The 16,031-nt window shown below is 33.1% G+C and overlaps 1 protein-coding gene across 7 annotated transcripts in view; it reads right to left on the minus strand.

The window, feature by feature from the left end:
- The window catches only part of STXBP5L (syntaxin binding protein 5L), a 171,748-nt gene that overhangs the window by 76,588 nt on the left and 79,129 nt on the right, over positions 1-16,031 (minus strand). For all 7 annotated transcript variants that reach the window (XM_081138285.1, XM_081138283.1, XM_081138282.1 and 4 more), the window contains exons 15-18: positions 12,389-12,429; positions 8,450-8,667; positions 6,256-6,428; positions 3,275-3,400 (exon numbers count right to left, since the gene is read on the minus strand). In XM_081138285.1, coding sequence (XP_080994411.1) covers positions 3,275-3,400; positions 6,256-6,428; positions 8,450-8,667; positions 12,389-12,429 — 558 coding nt within the window. The remainder of the gene's footprint in view (positions 1-3,274; positions 3,401-6,255; positions 6,429-8,449; positions 8,668-12,388; positions 12,430-16,031) is intronic.

Below are 16,031 nucleotides of genomic sequence, written 5' to 3' on the forward strand. Positions count from 1 at the left end.
GACATCCTACTGAATGCAAGAAGATATTTGCCAATGATTCATTGATAAACGGTTAATATCCAAAACATACTGGGAATTCATACAATTTAACATAAAAAACCACAATCTGATTAAAAAATGGGCTGAAGACCTGAATAGATATTTCTCCAAAAAGGATATACAGATGGGCAACAGACATATGAAAAGATGTTCAACATCATTAATCATCAGGGAAATGCGAATTAACATCACAGTGAGGTATCACACTTCACACTTGTCAGAATGGCTATCATCAATAAATCAACAAAGTGTTGGTGAGAATGTAGAGAAAAAGGAACCCTTGAGCATTGTTGGTGTGATTGCAAACTGGGGAAGCCACTATGGAAAACAGTATAAAGGTTCCTCAAAGAATTAAAAATAGAACTACAATATGACCCAGCAATTCCAGTGCTGGATATTTATCCGAAGAAATCCAAAACATGACTGCAGAATTATTTACAGTAGCCAAGATATGGATGCAACCTAAGTGTCCATCGATAGATAAGGGAAGAAAGAAGAAATGGTACAGCTCTGGCTGGGTGGTTCAGTTGGTTGGAGCATTGTCCCATATACCAAAAGGTTGCAGATTTGATCCTCGGTCAGGGTGCATGCGGGAGGCAACCAATTGATGTTTCTCCCTCACATTAATGTTTCTCTTTCTCTCTCTCCTCCTTCCTCTCTTTCTAAAAATTAATAAAAAACATATACTCAGTGAAGATTAAGAATAAAAGTGGTACATATATACAATGGAATATTATTCAGCCATAAAAAGAATGAAATCTTACCATTTGCAACAACATGGATGGACCTCAAGAGTATTATGGTAAGTGAAATCAGACACAGAAAGTTAAATACCATATGATATCATTTATATGTGGAATTTAAAAACCAGCCAAACAAAACAAGAACAAACATAGATACAAAAAACAAATTGGTGGTTGCCAGATGGGAGAAGGGTGCGGGACATGAATCTAAAAGCTGAAGGGAGTAAAAAGTACAAATTGCCAGTTATCAAAATATCACGGGGATGTAAAGTACAGCACAGGAAATACAGTCAATAATGTAGTAATAACTGTATATGGTGTTAGATGGGTAGTAGACTTATAGAGGTGATCACTTCCTAAGTTACATAAGTGTCTAATCACAATGTTGTACACTTGAATCTAAAATATTTAATATCAACTGTAATGGAAAAAACCCCAATTCAATAAAAACAATGTGAGAATAATATTTACAAAAGAAGATAAAGGCCTGTCCTCCTCCTCCCCAGAGAAGATTTGCTTATACTCCAGAATAAAGATGTGGTCTCTCTCTAGATGGGAGCACAGGCAGGTCCCCAGCAGACCTATTTTCATATCTGAGTTTTTAAACTTAGAGTTCTTCTCTTGTAATACCCTGCACATGCAGGCACCATCTGTGCCTCAGCAGGTTACCTTGTGGGGACTAAGGTTCAGGGAACTGATGCAAGATGTTGCTCTGGCTGCCTTTTTTGCTGTCAATAATAACCTATCTTTGTCTCTTACGCAAGGGCCAGTTTTCTGTCAAGATATGTACATACAAAAGTGTGGCAGGCAACTAGTGTGTAAGAGGTGAACAACCTCAGATCCTGCAGTTTCTGACTTAACAGTTGCCCCTGGTTAAATTCTTTAAAATAGTAGAACAATCAATCAATAATCATGGGAAAATAGGGCTACTCAACTAGCTAAACTTCATTACACAGATCCTTGGGACTTATTCTCTTAGTTTAGACATAGGCCAACTTGGCTATTGGACAGTAAGTAGTTTCCAAAGATTTTGTTGTAATAATTGTGGTTGTCCTTCTTTGACATCTAATATCCATGTATATAAATGTTGCCACAAAGCCAGTATTCAACTTATAATCTGCTCCAGAAGGAGGCTGAGGCACTCCTGGTTAGTCTGTTGGGGGACTGAGTTTGACCAAAAAGGTGGAATTAAAAAATTTTAACAAGAAAAAATGGTACAGACCTGGTATAACTAAGTTGGAAATGTTCCCAAATAATGATAAGCATTATACAAAAAAATGTCTTTTATATATCTATATCACAAATTAAACAGCTACAGTCTTCTGAAGAAGCCATAAATAATCAAAACTGGGTTAGTTGATGATTCATAAAACTGCCCAAGAGCAACTAACCTGACTGGTCTCATAACATCTTACACAATGAAAGGAAAATACTAATTTTATTGTTTAGAAAGTATCTGTGGTTTTTCTTTCTCTCCTTTTTCCTTTTCCTCATATATAAATTCTGTTATTATATTTGTTAGATAAGATCAATCTATTATTGCTTTGCTCTGTATTCAAGTAAATAACGTGGTAATAATTAACTATGTCTTCAAGTTATTCTTTGACAGGTGGTAATAAAACACTGCTCTTTCTAGCCCTGGCATACCCTACTATCTTGTGTTTTTTCTCTATATCCTAGATAAATAATCCACTTATTAAAACCCCTCCAATTATCCTGAATATATCATGTGTATCCTGCTCTGAACCTAAAAGATAGATTTTATATGTATTAATACATTTAACCCTCTCAAAAACATTTTATCCTATTTTACAGATAAGGAAACAAAGCAGATTTAACTAACGTTTCTAAGATCCAAAAACTAGAAAGAAGCAGAATTAGGATTTGAATCCCAAAGAATCTGACTCTAGCTTTTAGCGTTCAAAATAAAACACAAAGCGAAATATAATAGAATACACAAAAGAAACAAATGAAACCAAGAAAAAAATGTGTAAGTATAGAAGTACACAAACAAAAAAGTATAATAACATCCTAATAACCTCCTAACATTAAAAATGAAAATACTGTCAAGTTTGACATCGACAACAAATAATCATAGTTTACATTTAAGTTATTATTTTTCTTATACCATTTTTAATCTAATAAAAGTCCAGGTTAAGGGCTTCCTTCCATATTTATTTATTTATTTATTTTATTATTTTTTTAAATATATCCTTATTGATTTCAGAGAGAGGAAAGGAGAGGGAGAGAGAGAGATAGAAACATCAATGATGAGAGAGTCATTGATCGGCTGCCAGCCCACAACCCGGGCATGTGTCCTGACTGGGAATCGAACCCCAATCGCCTGGATCCTAGGTCGACGCTCAACCACTAAGACACGCCCAGTAGGGCTCCTTCCGTATTTAGAACTTTAGATATTTCCTTTAAAATACTTAATACATCAAACATATTAGATAAATAATACAAATTAGAAAGGATGTTTAGCTACTTACATTCCATATGCTGAGCTTACAGCAAGACTAGTAACCTGTTGGGGGGGTTCACCATCTACCCACACCAACTGAATAACAAGTTCTGCTTGATAACCTGGAGGCATCCGCACTGGCCGTGTCTTAACACTAGAATAAAGTGAAAAAGCAGTTCTGTTAATACATTTTAAATAAGTATCTTCATGCTTTAAATTATCTTCATAATTTACATAAAATCTAAATACAGAAATATACAACACTAGGCATTCAGTGTAGAATGCAGCTTGACAATGTCTTCTAACTTTCTCAAAATACAAGCTACCTGTGATTTTTTCTTTAAGTAGCTGTTCAGTCAGGTCTGAAACTTCAACTGTCTTTATCACTTCCTTTTTCTCTTCTGAGAATAGTATTTTTAATTTTTTTTATTTACTTTTCATATGAAATATTTTAAGTTATAATGCATAAAGATAAAAAGAATAGCTATTAATCTACCTCCCAATGTAAGATTTCAATATATCAAACCTGAATTCCTGCTCTTTCCCACTAAATTTGCTCCACCTGCACTCTTCTCTATTCCAGTTGATAGCAACTCCTATCCTTGTAGCCAGCTAAAAAAAACTTAAAAATTCTTGAATAATATCCTTCTCTCATATACCTCACTTCCAATCAATTATTAAATGCTGATGGTGTTACCTTAAAAATGTATTCAGAATATGACCCCTTTTTAGTTCTCTACTGCTACTATCCTAGTTACAGTTGACAAATAAAAATACTGGATATCCATAAAAGCCTGAATTTCAAATAAACAATAAATAGGTTTGATTTTTTTTTTACTGTATGTATGTCCCATGCAATATTCGGGATATACTGAACTAAAACATGTTCATTGTTTATCTGAAATTCAGATTTAAATGGGTATTCTGTATTTTTAATTGCTAAATCTGCAAGCCCTCAACATCATCTCTAGTTAGGTGTGAACATCCTTCTTACTGGCCTCCTCGCTTCTACTCTTTTCTTCCATCTCAAAATTGGTTTTCAACATAGCCACCAAAGTGATCCTGTCACTTCTCTCTTCAAAACCCTATAATGACTCCCCATTTAATTAGGAATAAAAGCCAGGGTCATTACAGTAACTCTCTTGCCTATCTGACTTCATCTCCTACAGCCCTCTCCACTAACCTTGCTCCCTTTGTTCTAGCTACACTGAGCTCTTTATATGCTGGGCACATGAACGCCTTTGCTCTAGCTGTTCCTTCTGCCTGGAGCATTCTTCCACCATATCTTCTTCAGCTAACTCCCTCGTCTACTTTTTGTTTAAATCTCATTCACTTAGTGAGGCCTAGGATGGCTACCCATTTTACATACTAGGAAGCACAAAGGCAAAAAAATATATATCAATAATTGCACAAATATGTGTATATTGATAAGAATTGTAATGTTGCTAAAAATGAAGAGTTGGCTTGCTTATTTATCAGCTAATGTACATGGTAATCTAATCCAGCAAAGGAAAAGTGATTTAGGGATGGATGCTAACATATAATTAATCAAAGCATAGATTATACACAACTCAAAAGCCACTTATAATATAATGCAATTCATAGAATAATATTCTTAGATCATTTCTGCTGCTTAGTTCCTAGGACCTTATATACATAATATAGGTCTACACTGATTTTATTCACTTTGGTTCTCTTGATTATCCTTAAGATTATATTACTTCTCAAGTCAACATTAAATTCTTTTATTATGCTTCAATACTGTAACTGTTTACTTCATCTCTACTACCGAATTTTTGTTGTTTTCACTTTTTCTTTTATCTCTTTTAATTTTTTTAAATTTTATATAAAAATAGTTAGATCACTGGAGGACCCACACTTTAATGATGGGTCTTGTTAATTAATAAACAAATCAGTCTACAATGTCTTCTTGAGCTTTGTAGAACTTTTTGTTCTCTTTCTGGTTTTCATTTTAATAGAAATCAATTAAATGAGGCCAAGTGCTATGAAGGGAAAATTGAATATATAACGTTATAACATCATGAACATTTTCCATTTGCTAAAATTTTATGATGATACTTCCTCTTTGTAGATCCCACCCCCCCCCCCCCAGTAATTCCTGCTTATATTTCCTTTTTTACTTCCCAAGAAAAAATTTTGGAGGAAAAACAATGATTACATAAGTATAGCAACTGCTAATTGTGTGGTAAACTGCTTTTGCTTCTGAAATGTTGTCTTTAAATTTTCCATAAGTGTTTTCATAAAAAATGAGGAAGCTAGTTGTCTGAAATTCCTTTAGTAGCAGATTCAGATATTTTCATATGATGCTGATAAAAATTCTTTGCTGAGGCTCAATTCTCCAACCCACTGATATAGAAAACATTTGGTTTGATGATGAAGAAGCAGTGAGTAGTAATTTAAGGAAACTGTATTCTTTTATATCTGACTACTAAAAAGCATAAAAGCAATTAAGATAATTATTATGATCTTGACTAAGTTTTCTTTGATTATGACACTAAACTTTGTTCAGATATACTGAGATAACATAGTCTACTATCAAATAGCACCAGTTATAAAAGAGAAAGACATATTATACAGTATCCTAGCCACCACAAGAAAGAAATTCTTTTTTGAAAACATATTCTTATAGTAGGTAGTAAACTTGGTTTCTTTCAATTCCAAGAAGAAATCCCCTTAACATATTTTTTCATTTTGGGTATACCAAACAAGTGGCCATATTTGTGCCTTGACAAAAGTTTTCCCATTCTATCAAAACCATGTTTACTTTAGGGTCCTTCTGGGAAGCAAATATATGAACTAGTAAGTGAAGGATGAAAATATTGTGTCCCCTGCAGGGATATTCAAAGAAAAGACCAGGGTACCCTATGGTGGACTGCAGACACTTGACAACAATTTACTAGGAGAGAAGAATGATTTTATTTGGCACAGTCATAAAGAATTATATGATTCATATGTAAAATTGTTTTAAAATCTGGTAGCAACTCTTACTTGAGACATGGGATACTGTCCTTTGTTATTCCTTCACTAGCCACAGTGTTAGTGCTCCCAGAAAGACTGCTTGAAGAAGGAAGCTGAGATGAGAGATCTGGAAATGGAGGACTTGTTTCTGGTTCTGGGGTAATAATATCTTCAACATCATACTGAAGTCGTACCTCTAAGGACTTTAAAAAAATTAAGTCATGATAATAAATAATCACATTAAAATAGCTGATAATTTTTGGTAAGTATTCATTATTTTTCTGATTAGTAAGTTGAATTTCAATTTATAGTAAAGCTGAGATATTCCAAAATGAATTAAACAGTGAATTATAAGAAATAAAAAGCATTCATGAAAAATGTAAAATACTTTTTTTGTTCAAAATTATAAGAAACATACATACCAGTGGAGATAAATTTTTTACATAATAAATATTCCTTAAGATAAAGTATAAATTACAATTCCATATATAATAAAATAAAGGTAAAAATTCTTCATGTTTACCCCAGTGGAAGAGATTAAGCTGGATGTGTATACGTATGTGTTAATAAATTGCTATTTGTAAAAGGCTTTTTAGTTTCAAAAAAGCTCCCTTCAATTTTGACTTTAGCTCAGTAAAAATTTTCCAAAATCCATATTTCTATTTGTTTTTCTCATTAGCTTAACTCTTCCCTGTTTAATTTCATTAACTTGGTCAGAGTTGCTTAATGAAAAACATATGATAATTTATATTAAAATAAAAACGTGATCCAAAAACCTTTTTTGAAAACAAAAATGTTTTAAAATTAAGTACTTTATTATTACATTTAATGCTTTATCAAAATTGATTTTATAACAAAATCAGCATTTTTGGGATTGAAAATAATCGTTTACGCAGATGTCATTATGGAATAGTGAATATAGCAATATTACCAAAATGATTGTCATAATTATCTTAAAATTATAAAAAACCTCTAATGACAATAACAATTGTAATTATTGGGTGCTTACAACAATTAGACACTATGTTAATGACTTTATATAATCATCACAAGAACTCCATAAAACTGGAATTTCTATTTCTACTTTGTTACCTTCCATTTTATTTATATAGGAAATTATGTAGGTGATGCAATTAAGCCTTACCCAGATCTACTACTGACTAATGAAGTCTTGTGATATGCTCAGAGTCACAAAGGCACTAACTGTAAAGCCAGAATTAAAATCTAGGCTTATCTCACTCCAAAGCCTGGGATTTTAACTAATATACTTTAAAAGGGTAATACTTTAGTTGTTAAGGTAAAAAGAATTATATACATGTATATACATGCCTTTAGTAGATAAACTCTATTTTCTGATAAAATGGTAAAATGGACTGGGTAGAGAAGGCCCATTATCTATAGGTGCCTTAATTTAGATTTAATTTATCCCATGAGAGAGTCATCATTTTAAATAATTTAATTATTTCATCATTTTAAAAACTAAGATTAGGCAAGTCAATCCCATAATTATTTCCACTGTATAAAAGATTTTGCTATGTAGGAAATCATTAAAAATAATCTTATTGTAGCTCAGACATAATCATATTTGAGACAGAATCATGTATGAGAAATAACTAATTAAGTGGCAAAAAAGACAAGTAAACTTTTAAAAAATTAATAAAGGTATAGAACAAGGCCTGCATTAATTTGACATTTACACATTAAAAAAATCAATAAGAAATCTATGTAAAACCTATAGGCATAATCCATCCTATTTAATAATACCAAGTTTTTCTGTTTTGTTTTGTTTTTAAAGAATAGTTTATTGATTTTTAGAGAGAGAGGGAGAGAGAAGAGAGAAACATCAATGTGAAGGAGACATATCAACTGGTTGCCTCCCACACGTGCCCCGATCAGGGCAGGGGATCGAGCCTGCAACTGAGTTACGTGCCCTTGGCCAAAATCGAACCCAAGACCCTTTGGTCCACGGGCCAATGCTCTAATCAGTGAGCCAAATAGGCAAGGGCAATAATACCAAGTTTTTAATAGAGAACTGTTTTGTCATTTTAAGTCAAACTTAAAATATGTTCTACAATGCAACAAGAATAATTAAAAATCCCACCTATGAACTGGATTATTGACCACATACTGCAGTTTTAGTGTCTTAAACCATTCCGAGTACTAACCAAAATCTATAATTGCTTTCTTTTAATTAAGTGTGAAAGCTAAATTTTAAATGACTTACCACTATTTTTGTTGTAATTTCATGTCTGCTGAATTTATAAACTATGACATATGCAGAGACTCCCGAAACACAGAATATTCTGCTTTCTGGACACCAGTAAATCATCTGAATGGCATATGGATCTTCCTCTACAATTTCACCTGTTTGTTTTCCATCTCCTATCTTCTGTTTTTCAAACACTTTTGATGTTTTTAGCTTGTACAGCATCTGTAGAGTTACTATAACATATTGAAGCATAATTACCTTCTAATTTAAACCTAATTCTTAAATGTTGTTGAAGTTTTTTTCAATATATTTGTTAAACAACAAAAGTAAAACTCAAACAAAATAAATTACATTTTAACTAGTAAGCATTTAATGTCATGCTCTGTTATCAGTACAGTTTAGCTGAATGGAGACTACAGGGGAAAAAATAAACATTTATTAAACATACACTATATACCAAGGAATATGTAGGTCCTTTGTATTCACTGTCTCATGTTATCCTCAGAAACAGTCCCATTAAGTGAATATTTTTATCATTTATTTGATAAAAATATCAGAGTTCTGAAAGTTTACAATGGAAACAATGAATCTAATTCTCCAAAGGGAGACCCCTTAATTTGTTTTTACAGTTTTCTCTTTGATTACTAGATGAGAGGTTGGTGCTATTCTTAGAGGGTTTACTCCTCTCAACAAATTTTTAGACACTCCTTCAGATAAGAAACATTGTAATATACCAGCCAGCAATACTGAAAATCCAATAATCTGTAATTTTTTTCTGAGTGGCTCAGTGTTAGAAAAGGGTCAGTTATAATTTTAAGAAACTCAGGGTTTGTGAATTTTCAGAAATGTTTATTTGGAGAAATATTTTTTCCATTTTAGGCCATGATGATGATTCCCCTATAAGAAAGCCCTAATTTTACAAAGGATCCCTGAGAAAAATTCTAAAAATCTAGGATTTCTGCCAAAAGTGAACCCAAATTGAAGGAGATTGTACAAAATAACCAGCCTGAACTCCTCACAAATGTCATTTTCATGAAATAAAGAGTCAGGAACCATTCCAGATTAAAGAAAACTCAAAAGATATAACTAAACAGAATAGATGATCCTAGATTTTCTTTTCTGATACATGATATTACTGGGACAATTGGCAAAAACTAAATAAGATCTGGAGGTTAGATAATAATATTGTATAAATATTAATTTCCTGATTTTAATAACTATATGTAAAAGAATGACTGTATTTGTAGGAAATACATATGGAAGTATTTAAGGGCATGCAGTGTTAGAGGAGCATTATATCTTCAACTTACTCTTAAGTGGTTACAAAAAGTTATATATATATATACATATTTATATACACGTGTGTGTGTAAATATATACAGGGGTGAGAGAGAGTAAGGGGTGGGGAAAGAGAGAACACATGCATGCACACAAGCATAGGAGAAATGTAGTATATAGACTGACATTTGGGAATTAGGATGAAGGCTGTACAGCACTTCATACTATTTTTTTGCAATTTTTTGGTAAGCCTAAAATTATGTAAAACTAAAATAGTTTTCAAAATAGGAAAGGCATTAATATTTGGTGCTATATCCTTGCTTTTAGGTGAGAGAGATTATCACTCACATGATTATTTTATGTGACATGGCAATAGTAAAAGGATACTGTAGACGTAATTAAGGCCCCTAATTAGTTGAGTGACTTATTAATCAACAGATTGTCCTTGGTGGGGCTGACATAATCATGTGCGCCCTTTAAAAGAGAGACTCCCTGAGGTTAGAGAGATACTCCTTTGCTGGCTTGAAGAAACAAGTAACCATGAGTTCTAAAGCTGCAAGAAAGGGAATTCTTCCAACAACCATATGAGTTTGGAAGATTCTGAACCAGATGAAATTGCACCTCTAGCTAATACCTTGACTGCAGTCTCAGGAGACCCTGAGCAAAGAACCCAGCTAAACTATACCCAGATTTTTTTTTTTTTTTTAAATATATCTTTATTGACTTCAGGGAGAGGAAAAGAGAGGGAGAGAGAGAGAGAAACATCAATGATGAGAGAGTCATTGATCGGCTGAAGCCCGCAACCAGGGCATGTGCCCTGACTGGGAATTGAACCCTGATCGCCTGGATGCTAGGTCGACACTCAACCGCTGAGCCACGCCTGACCGGGCTACCCAGATTCTTGACAAACAGATACTGTTAGATAATAAATGGGTATGGTTTTAAGCTGATAAACTGTGGTAATTTTATTACTCAGCAGTTGAAACTAATACACACAATAACATAGACTCAATTATTCAAATGCAGTATAACCACTTCCTGTACTGGACAGTATTCCACAAAATTGGCAAACTAAGCGATATTTCTTCAACGATATCCATTAAATTGGAGATTTGTTCTTATAACTGATTACTGTAAATATATTCAACATGCTGCAAACTTTTGCAATACCAGGTGGGCAAAAGGTTTACAGTTGTTTGTAAAAAATAACACAATAATTAATAAATAATAATATGAGAATTCATTCTGTTCCATGAACTCACAACTGTAAACCTACTTTTGCCAACCCTGTATATGTTCTAAAGTGGTAAAATAATTTTACTTAAAAATTCTTAAAATATGTATGCTTGAGGGATATGTACTTTATCATTAGATTGTTAAAGTGTCTTCTCACATTTAGAAGGAGTGACTTTGAGGTGGTGGGAAAGGAGCAATGACATTACTATGTGGTTAATTTTGTTCCTGGAACATACTCAGATTTGAATGAAAAGGTTCACGAAAAGAAAATCTGCTGTCTGTTGGAATTTCCCCCATGCAATGGCTTATTGTGTGAGGTCACAAAGGGGCCTCAGAATTTGTGGCTTTAAATCTTTTAATTATTTTCTCATGCTGATGGTTTGCTTCACTGCTTGAGGATTCAACTTGCAGGCTAAAAGTACCATCAATAGTCAAGCTTCTTCCTTCTGCTTTTCTGTTTATCATAGTCTTCCTCAGAAGCAGTTCACTTCTATAGCTTTGAATATCACTTTTATGTTGCTGCTTCATTAGTTTCCATTTTTGACCATTCTTCTTACCTCCTTAGACATTTTTACCTGGATTTCCTGGTGTTACTATAAAATCCAAACCTCTACAACTCTCCTGTATTCCTTATTTCTAAAGAGTTACCTACATCTTGCTGGTTACTCATCCCCAGAAACTTCTCCTATTCCCAACTGTCAAAATCTTAACAATCTTCCAAAACTCACATTCAATGTTACCCCATCAAAATACCTTTCCTGGATCTACGTGGTTCAAATAAATCTCCCATTTTTTATAACAGATAGAATTGAGGTTGTACTACATTTAGGGTTCTTATGTTGTTTGCCCTGTAGTTACATATGTGCATTGCTTTATCTGTTGAAGTGACTAAATTTTCTGAAAGGTATGTATGATATAATCAAGTCTTAAATATCTTTCTTTGAATGCCCTTCAATGTTGAGCAAAGTACTTTATTTCTTTTAAATTAAGTAATTCTCAAAAAAAAATTTTTAGATTTTACATTTATCAAATAATTTATTTTGATTCTCATAGGACTTGGTAGACAAGAGGTAAAGAAAAGTGAAGACTAGTGGGATAAAAACACTTTTCCAAGATCACAGAGTTAGGAGGGGAAGGATATTCCTTGAACAGAATTCATCTGACAAAGTATGGTACTTTTTCCAGTGTACTTTGCCTCTTGTAATATAACGATTGGTGATAAAGAGTGACTTCAGTCCTATCTATTTATATTATAGAAGTAAAGTATAGCAAGACACTTTAAAATGATCTAATAATATAGGAAATGGGTTTTGTAACACAACTATGTATGTATGCTAAAAACGTATGTGAAATATTAATTTTCCAAACTAAACAGTGGTGAAAGGCCTTGAGTACATATTAACCAAGTGTTTTCTGTTATAGGAGAAACTTAAAACTTACTTGCAGAAGCATCCCAAAATTTTATTGATCCATCTGCATGACTAAATGAAAAGTAAATTAGCATTAATTAAAGTATATTAAATAAAAAATAATCATTCTAAAAGTATAAAACTTGAGATACTGTTAAAGTTCAATTCAAAAATACTGTTCCAACAAAAACTAGTGTACACTAAATCATTTCTGAGCTCAAAACAATGGTTTATATTTAAAACAATACATTAAAATTTAAATTTAAAAGAGAACAATAATTACTTAAATTTTACTCTAAGAAGATTTTATGTGTAAGAGCAATGAAAACTGACCTGTGCGGGAAAAACAATATTTTTTAATATAAAATTGCTTATACTCAATAAAAAATATACTTGAGGCAATTTTGACTATATTAAAATAATTTTGAAATGAATATCATGGTGAAATTAAAGTTAAGCTTTTAATTATAAAAATCAAATCCTTAAACCTATTTATATTTTTATCATTATTTAATAATAACATAAAAGCAAAAAGAACTCACAAAGAAAATAATAGGATAAAATACTCCCCAATGCATTTTATGAGGTCAGCTTTATCCTGACACCAAAACCAGGAAAAACCATTACAAGAAAAAAAAATTACAAACCAATATTCCTCGAGCATGGGCATAAAAACTTATCAACAAAATATTAGCAAATCAAATGAAGGAATAAATAGAAAGGATCATACATCATAACTAGGTGGGATTTATCCCAGGAATGTAAGGCCAGTTAAACATTGTAATTTATCATACTGAAAGATTGAAAAAGAAAAACCACATGATTATTTTAATAAATGCAGAAAAAGCACTTGATGAAAATTACGATCTATTCATAGAACAAATTAGGAACAGGAAACTTCTTCAACCTGCTAAACAGCATCTAGGAATAACCTACAGATTTCACATATAAGTGAAGTCATATGTGTCTTTCTCTGCCTTATTTCACTTAACACATTACTCTTTAGGTCCATCCATGTTGTTGGAAATGGCAACATTTCATTCTTTTTTATGGCTAATATTCCACTGTATATATGTGCTACATTTTCTTTATCCATTCATCTATTAATAGACACCTAGGTTGCTTCCATATCTTGGCTATTATAAATAATGCTGCAATAAACATAGGGGTCTATATATCTTTTCAAATAATTGTTTTCATTCTCTTTGGATAAATACCCAGAAGTTGAACTGCGGATCATATGGTAGTTCTAGCTTTAATTTTTTTAAGAATCTCTGTTCTGTTTTCCATAGTAGCTCACTAATTTAAAATCCTACCAACAAGTAAATGCACAAGGGTCCCCTTTTCTCAACATCTTTGCCAATACTTGTTTAATGTCTTTTTTTATAATAGCCATTCTCACAGATATGAAGTGATACCTCATTGTAGTTTTTATTTGCATTTGTCTGATGATTAGTGATGGCTGAGCATCTTTTCATGTGTCTGTTGGCCATCTATAAGTCATCTTTGGGCAAATATCTATTTGGGTCCTCTGCTCATTTTTCAATTGGATTCTTTTTATGTTGAGCTATCTGAGTTCTTCACATACTTTCGATATTAACCCCTTACCAGATATAATATTTTTATTCATTCTTTTTAAAATTTTTTTCCTCTGACACTATGATTTCATATTACCTATCTTCTAGTTCACTGATTTTTTCTTCTGATTAAGTCTGAAGTTGACCCCTTCTAGTAAATTTTTCAATTGAATTATTGTAGTCTGCTCCAGAATTTTTTTCATTTTTTTATAATTCCTATCTCTTTGTTTATATTTTCATTTTGCTCATGCCTTTTTAAAAAATTCATTTCATTGTTTATCTGTGTTCTCTTGTACTGCACTGAGTTTTTTTTTTTTTTTTTAATATCTTTATTGATTTCAGAGAGAGGAAAGGGGAGGAAGAGAGAGAGAGAGAAACATCAATGATGAGAGTCACTGATTGGCTGCCTCCTGCATGCCCGACTGGGGATTGAGCCCACAGCCCGGGCATGTGCCCTGACCAGTAATCGAACCCCAATCACCTGGATCCTAGATCAATGCTCAACTACTAAGCCACGCCCGGCCAGGCTGCACTGAGCTTTTTAAAGACACTTATTTTGAACACAGATCTCTTACTTTTCAGGGTCAGTTTTTGTAGTTTTATTTCATCCCTTGATTGGGCCATATTTTCCTGTTTCTTTGTATGTCTTGTTATTTCTTGTTGGGAATTTGTTATTTGAAAATACAGCCACCTCTTATGAACTGGCTTTGTACAGGGGAAGACCTTCATCAATCAGCTGAGGTAGAAATCTTTGGGCCTCTAAAACCTTTAATAGGGATGTGTCTTCTCTGGGTTTGTATTTGTATAATTTCCTAATTAGAGAAGTTTGCTGGTTCTCTTCAGGAGCTTATAGTCTCTCACTCCTATTGTCTGTCTTCAATATTCCAAGTTTTGGGGGTACTTCAATAACCTCTGAGTTCTTTTTTGCTCTCTGCAGCCCCCAGGCATCTAAGTTCCATCAATACTCAGATTCAGGTGAGAAAGAAACTAATTTTTTGGGAAATACCCTGAAAAGCGGGAATATTGAAGTACATTCTACTTCTCTCTTTCCCTCTGATGAGAGGAGGTGCAAGTTGGGCTTTCCTCCTGAACACAAACTGTGCCAATTTTGTGGAGGAGCTGACATAGTTGAAATGAAATTAAATGGCTATTTTAACCCATTTCAATGTGGCTGAACTTGGCTTTGAGCTTGCCTGGGTACTACAACTTTTTACTGGTTTCTTGAGTTTTCATAAAAACATTTGGGCCATATATTGTTGTTACGTCAGTGTCTCTATGGTGGAACAAGGTCTGGTATTATCTATTCTGATATCTTGCTGATGTCACTCTCCAATTCTTTTATAGAGTGTTTTTTCAATTCCTTTTCTCTCAATTTGACCATACATACTGTTACATTTGAAGTGAATATATTGTAAATAGCATGTAGTTGGGTCATAATTTTTAACCCACTCTCCCAATCTGTGAATTTGAATTGGTGTATTTAGGGCATTTAAACTTGAATTTCAGTTTTCCTTATGGCCTCCACAGTTTCTGATGAGAAATTTACCATCATTCACATTGGTTTTGTCCCACAGTTATTTCTCTCTTGCTGTTTTCATATTTTTTTCTTGATGTTTAGCATTCAGAGGTTTGATTATGATGTGACTTGTGGATTTCTTGTGGTTCATTCAGTTCCTGAAATCTACAGTTTCATGTCCTCTGCCAAATTTGGAAAGTTTTTAGTCATTATTTCCTTATATACTTTTTTCAGCCCTGTTCTCTTTCTTCTCTCCTTATTCACTGGATTTCCATTGACACAAAAGGTAGAGGGTATGTGGCTCATTACTGCTTGGCAGTGGTGAAATTTTGGCTCCCCACATGATCTCCTCTGACACTACAGGTGATGGGTTCCATCACCACCCAGCAGAGTTAAAAGTCCCAGCTTCCTACTCAGCCTTTGTTCAATGTCAGAAAATGATACTCCTCTTAGGAGGAAGCTGAGGCACCTTTTTACAGCTTAATGAGGGTGAAAATCTAGGATCTCCTATTTGCCTTTGCTTGAGTGAGTTGAGGTGGGGTCATAGTTTTTTTCTGTGGCAGTTAGCTAGAGTAGAGAGA

The sequence above is a fragment of the Miniopterus schreibersii genome (genome assembly GCF_964146895.1).
Source record: "Miniopterus schreibersii genome assembly, chromosome: 5".
In the NCBI taxonomy this organism is placed as follows: domain Eukaryota; kingdom Metazoa; phylum Chordata; class Mammalia; order Chiroptera; family Miniopteridae; genus Miniopterus; species Miniopterus schreibersii.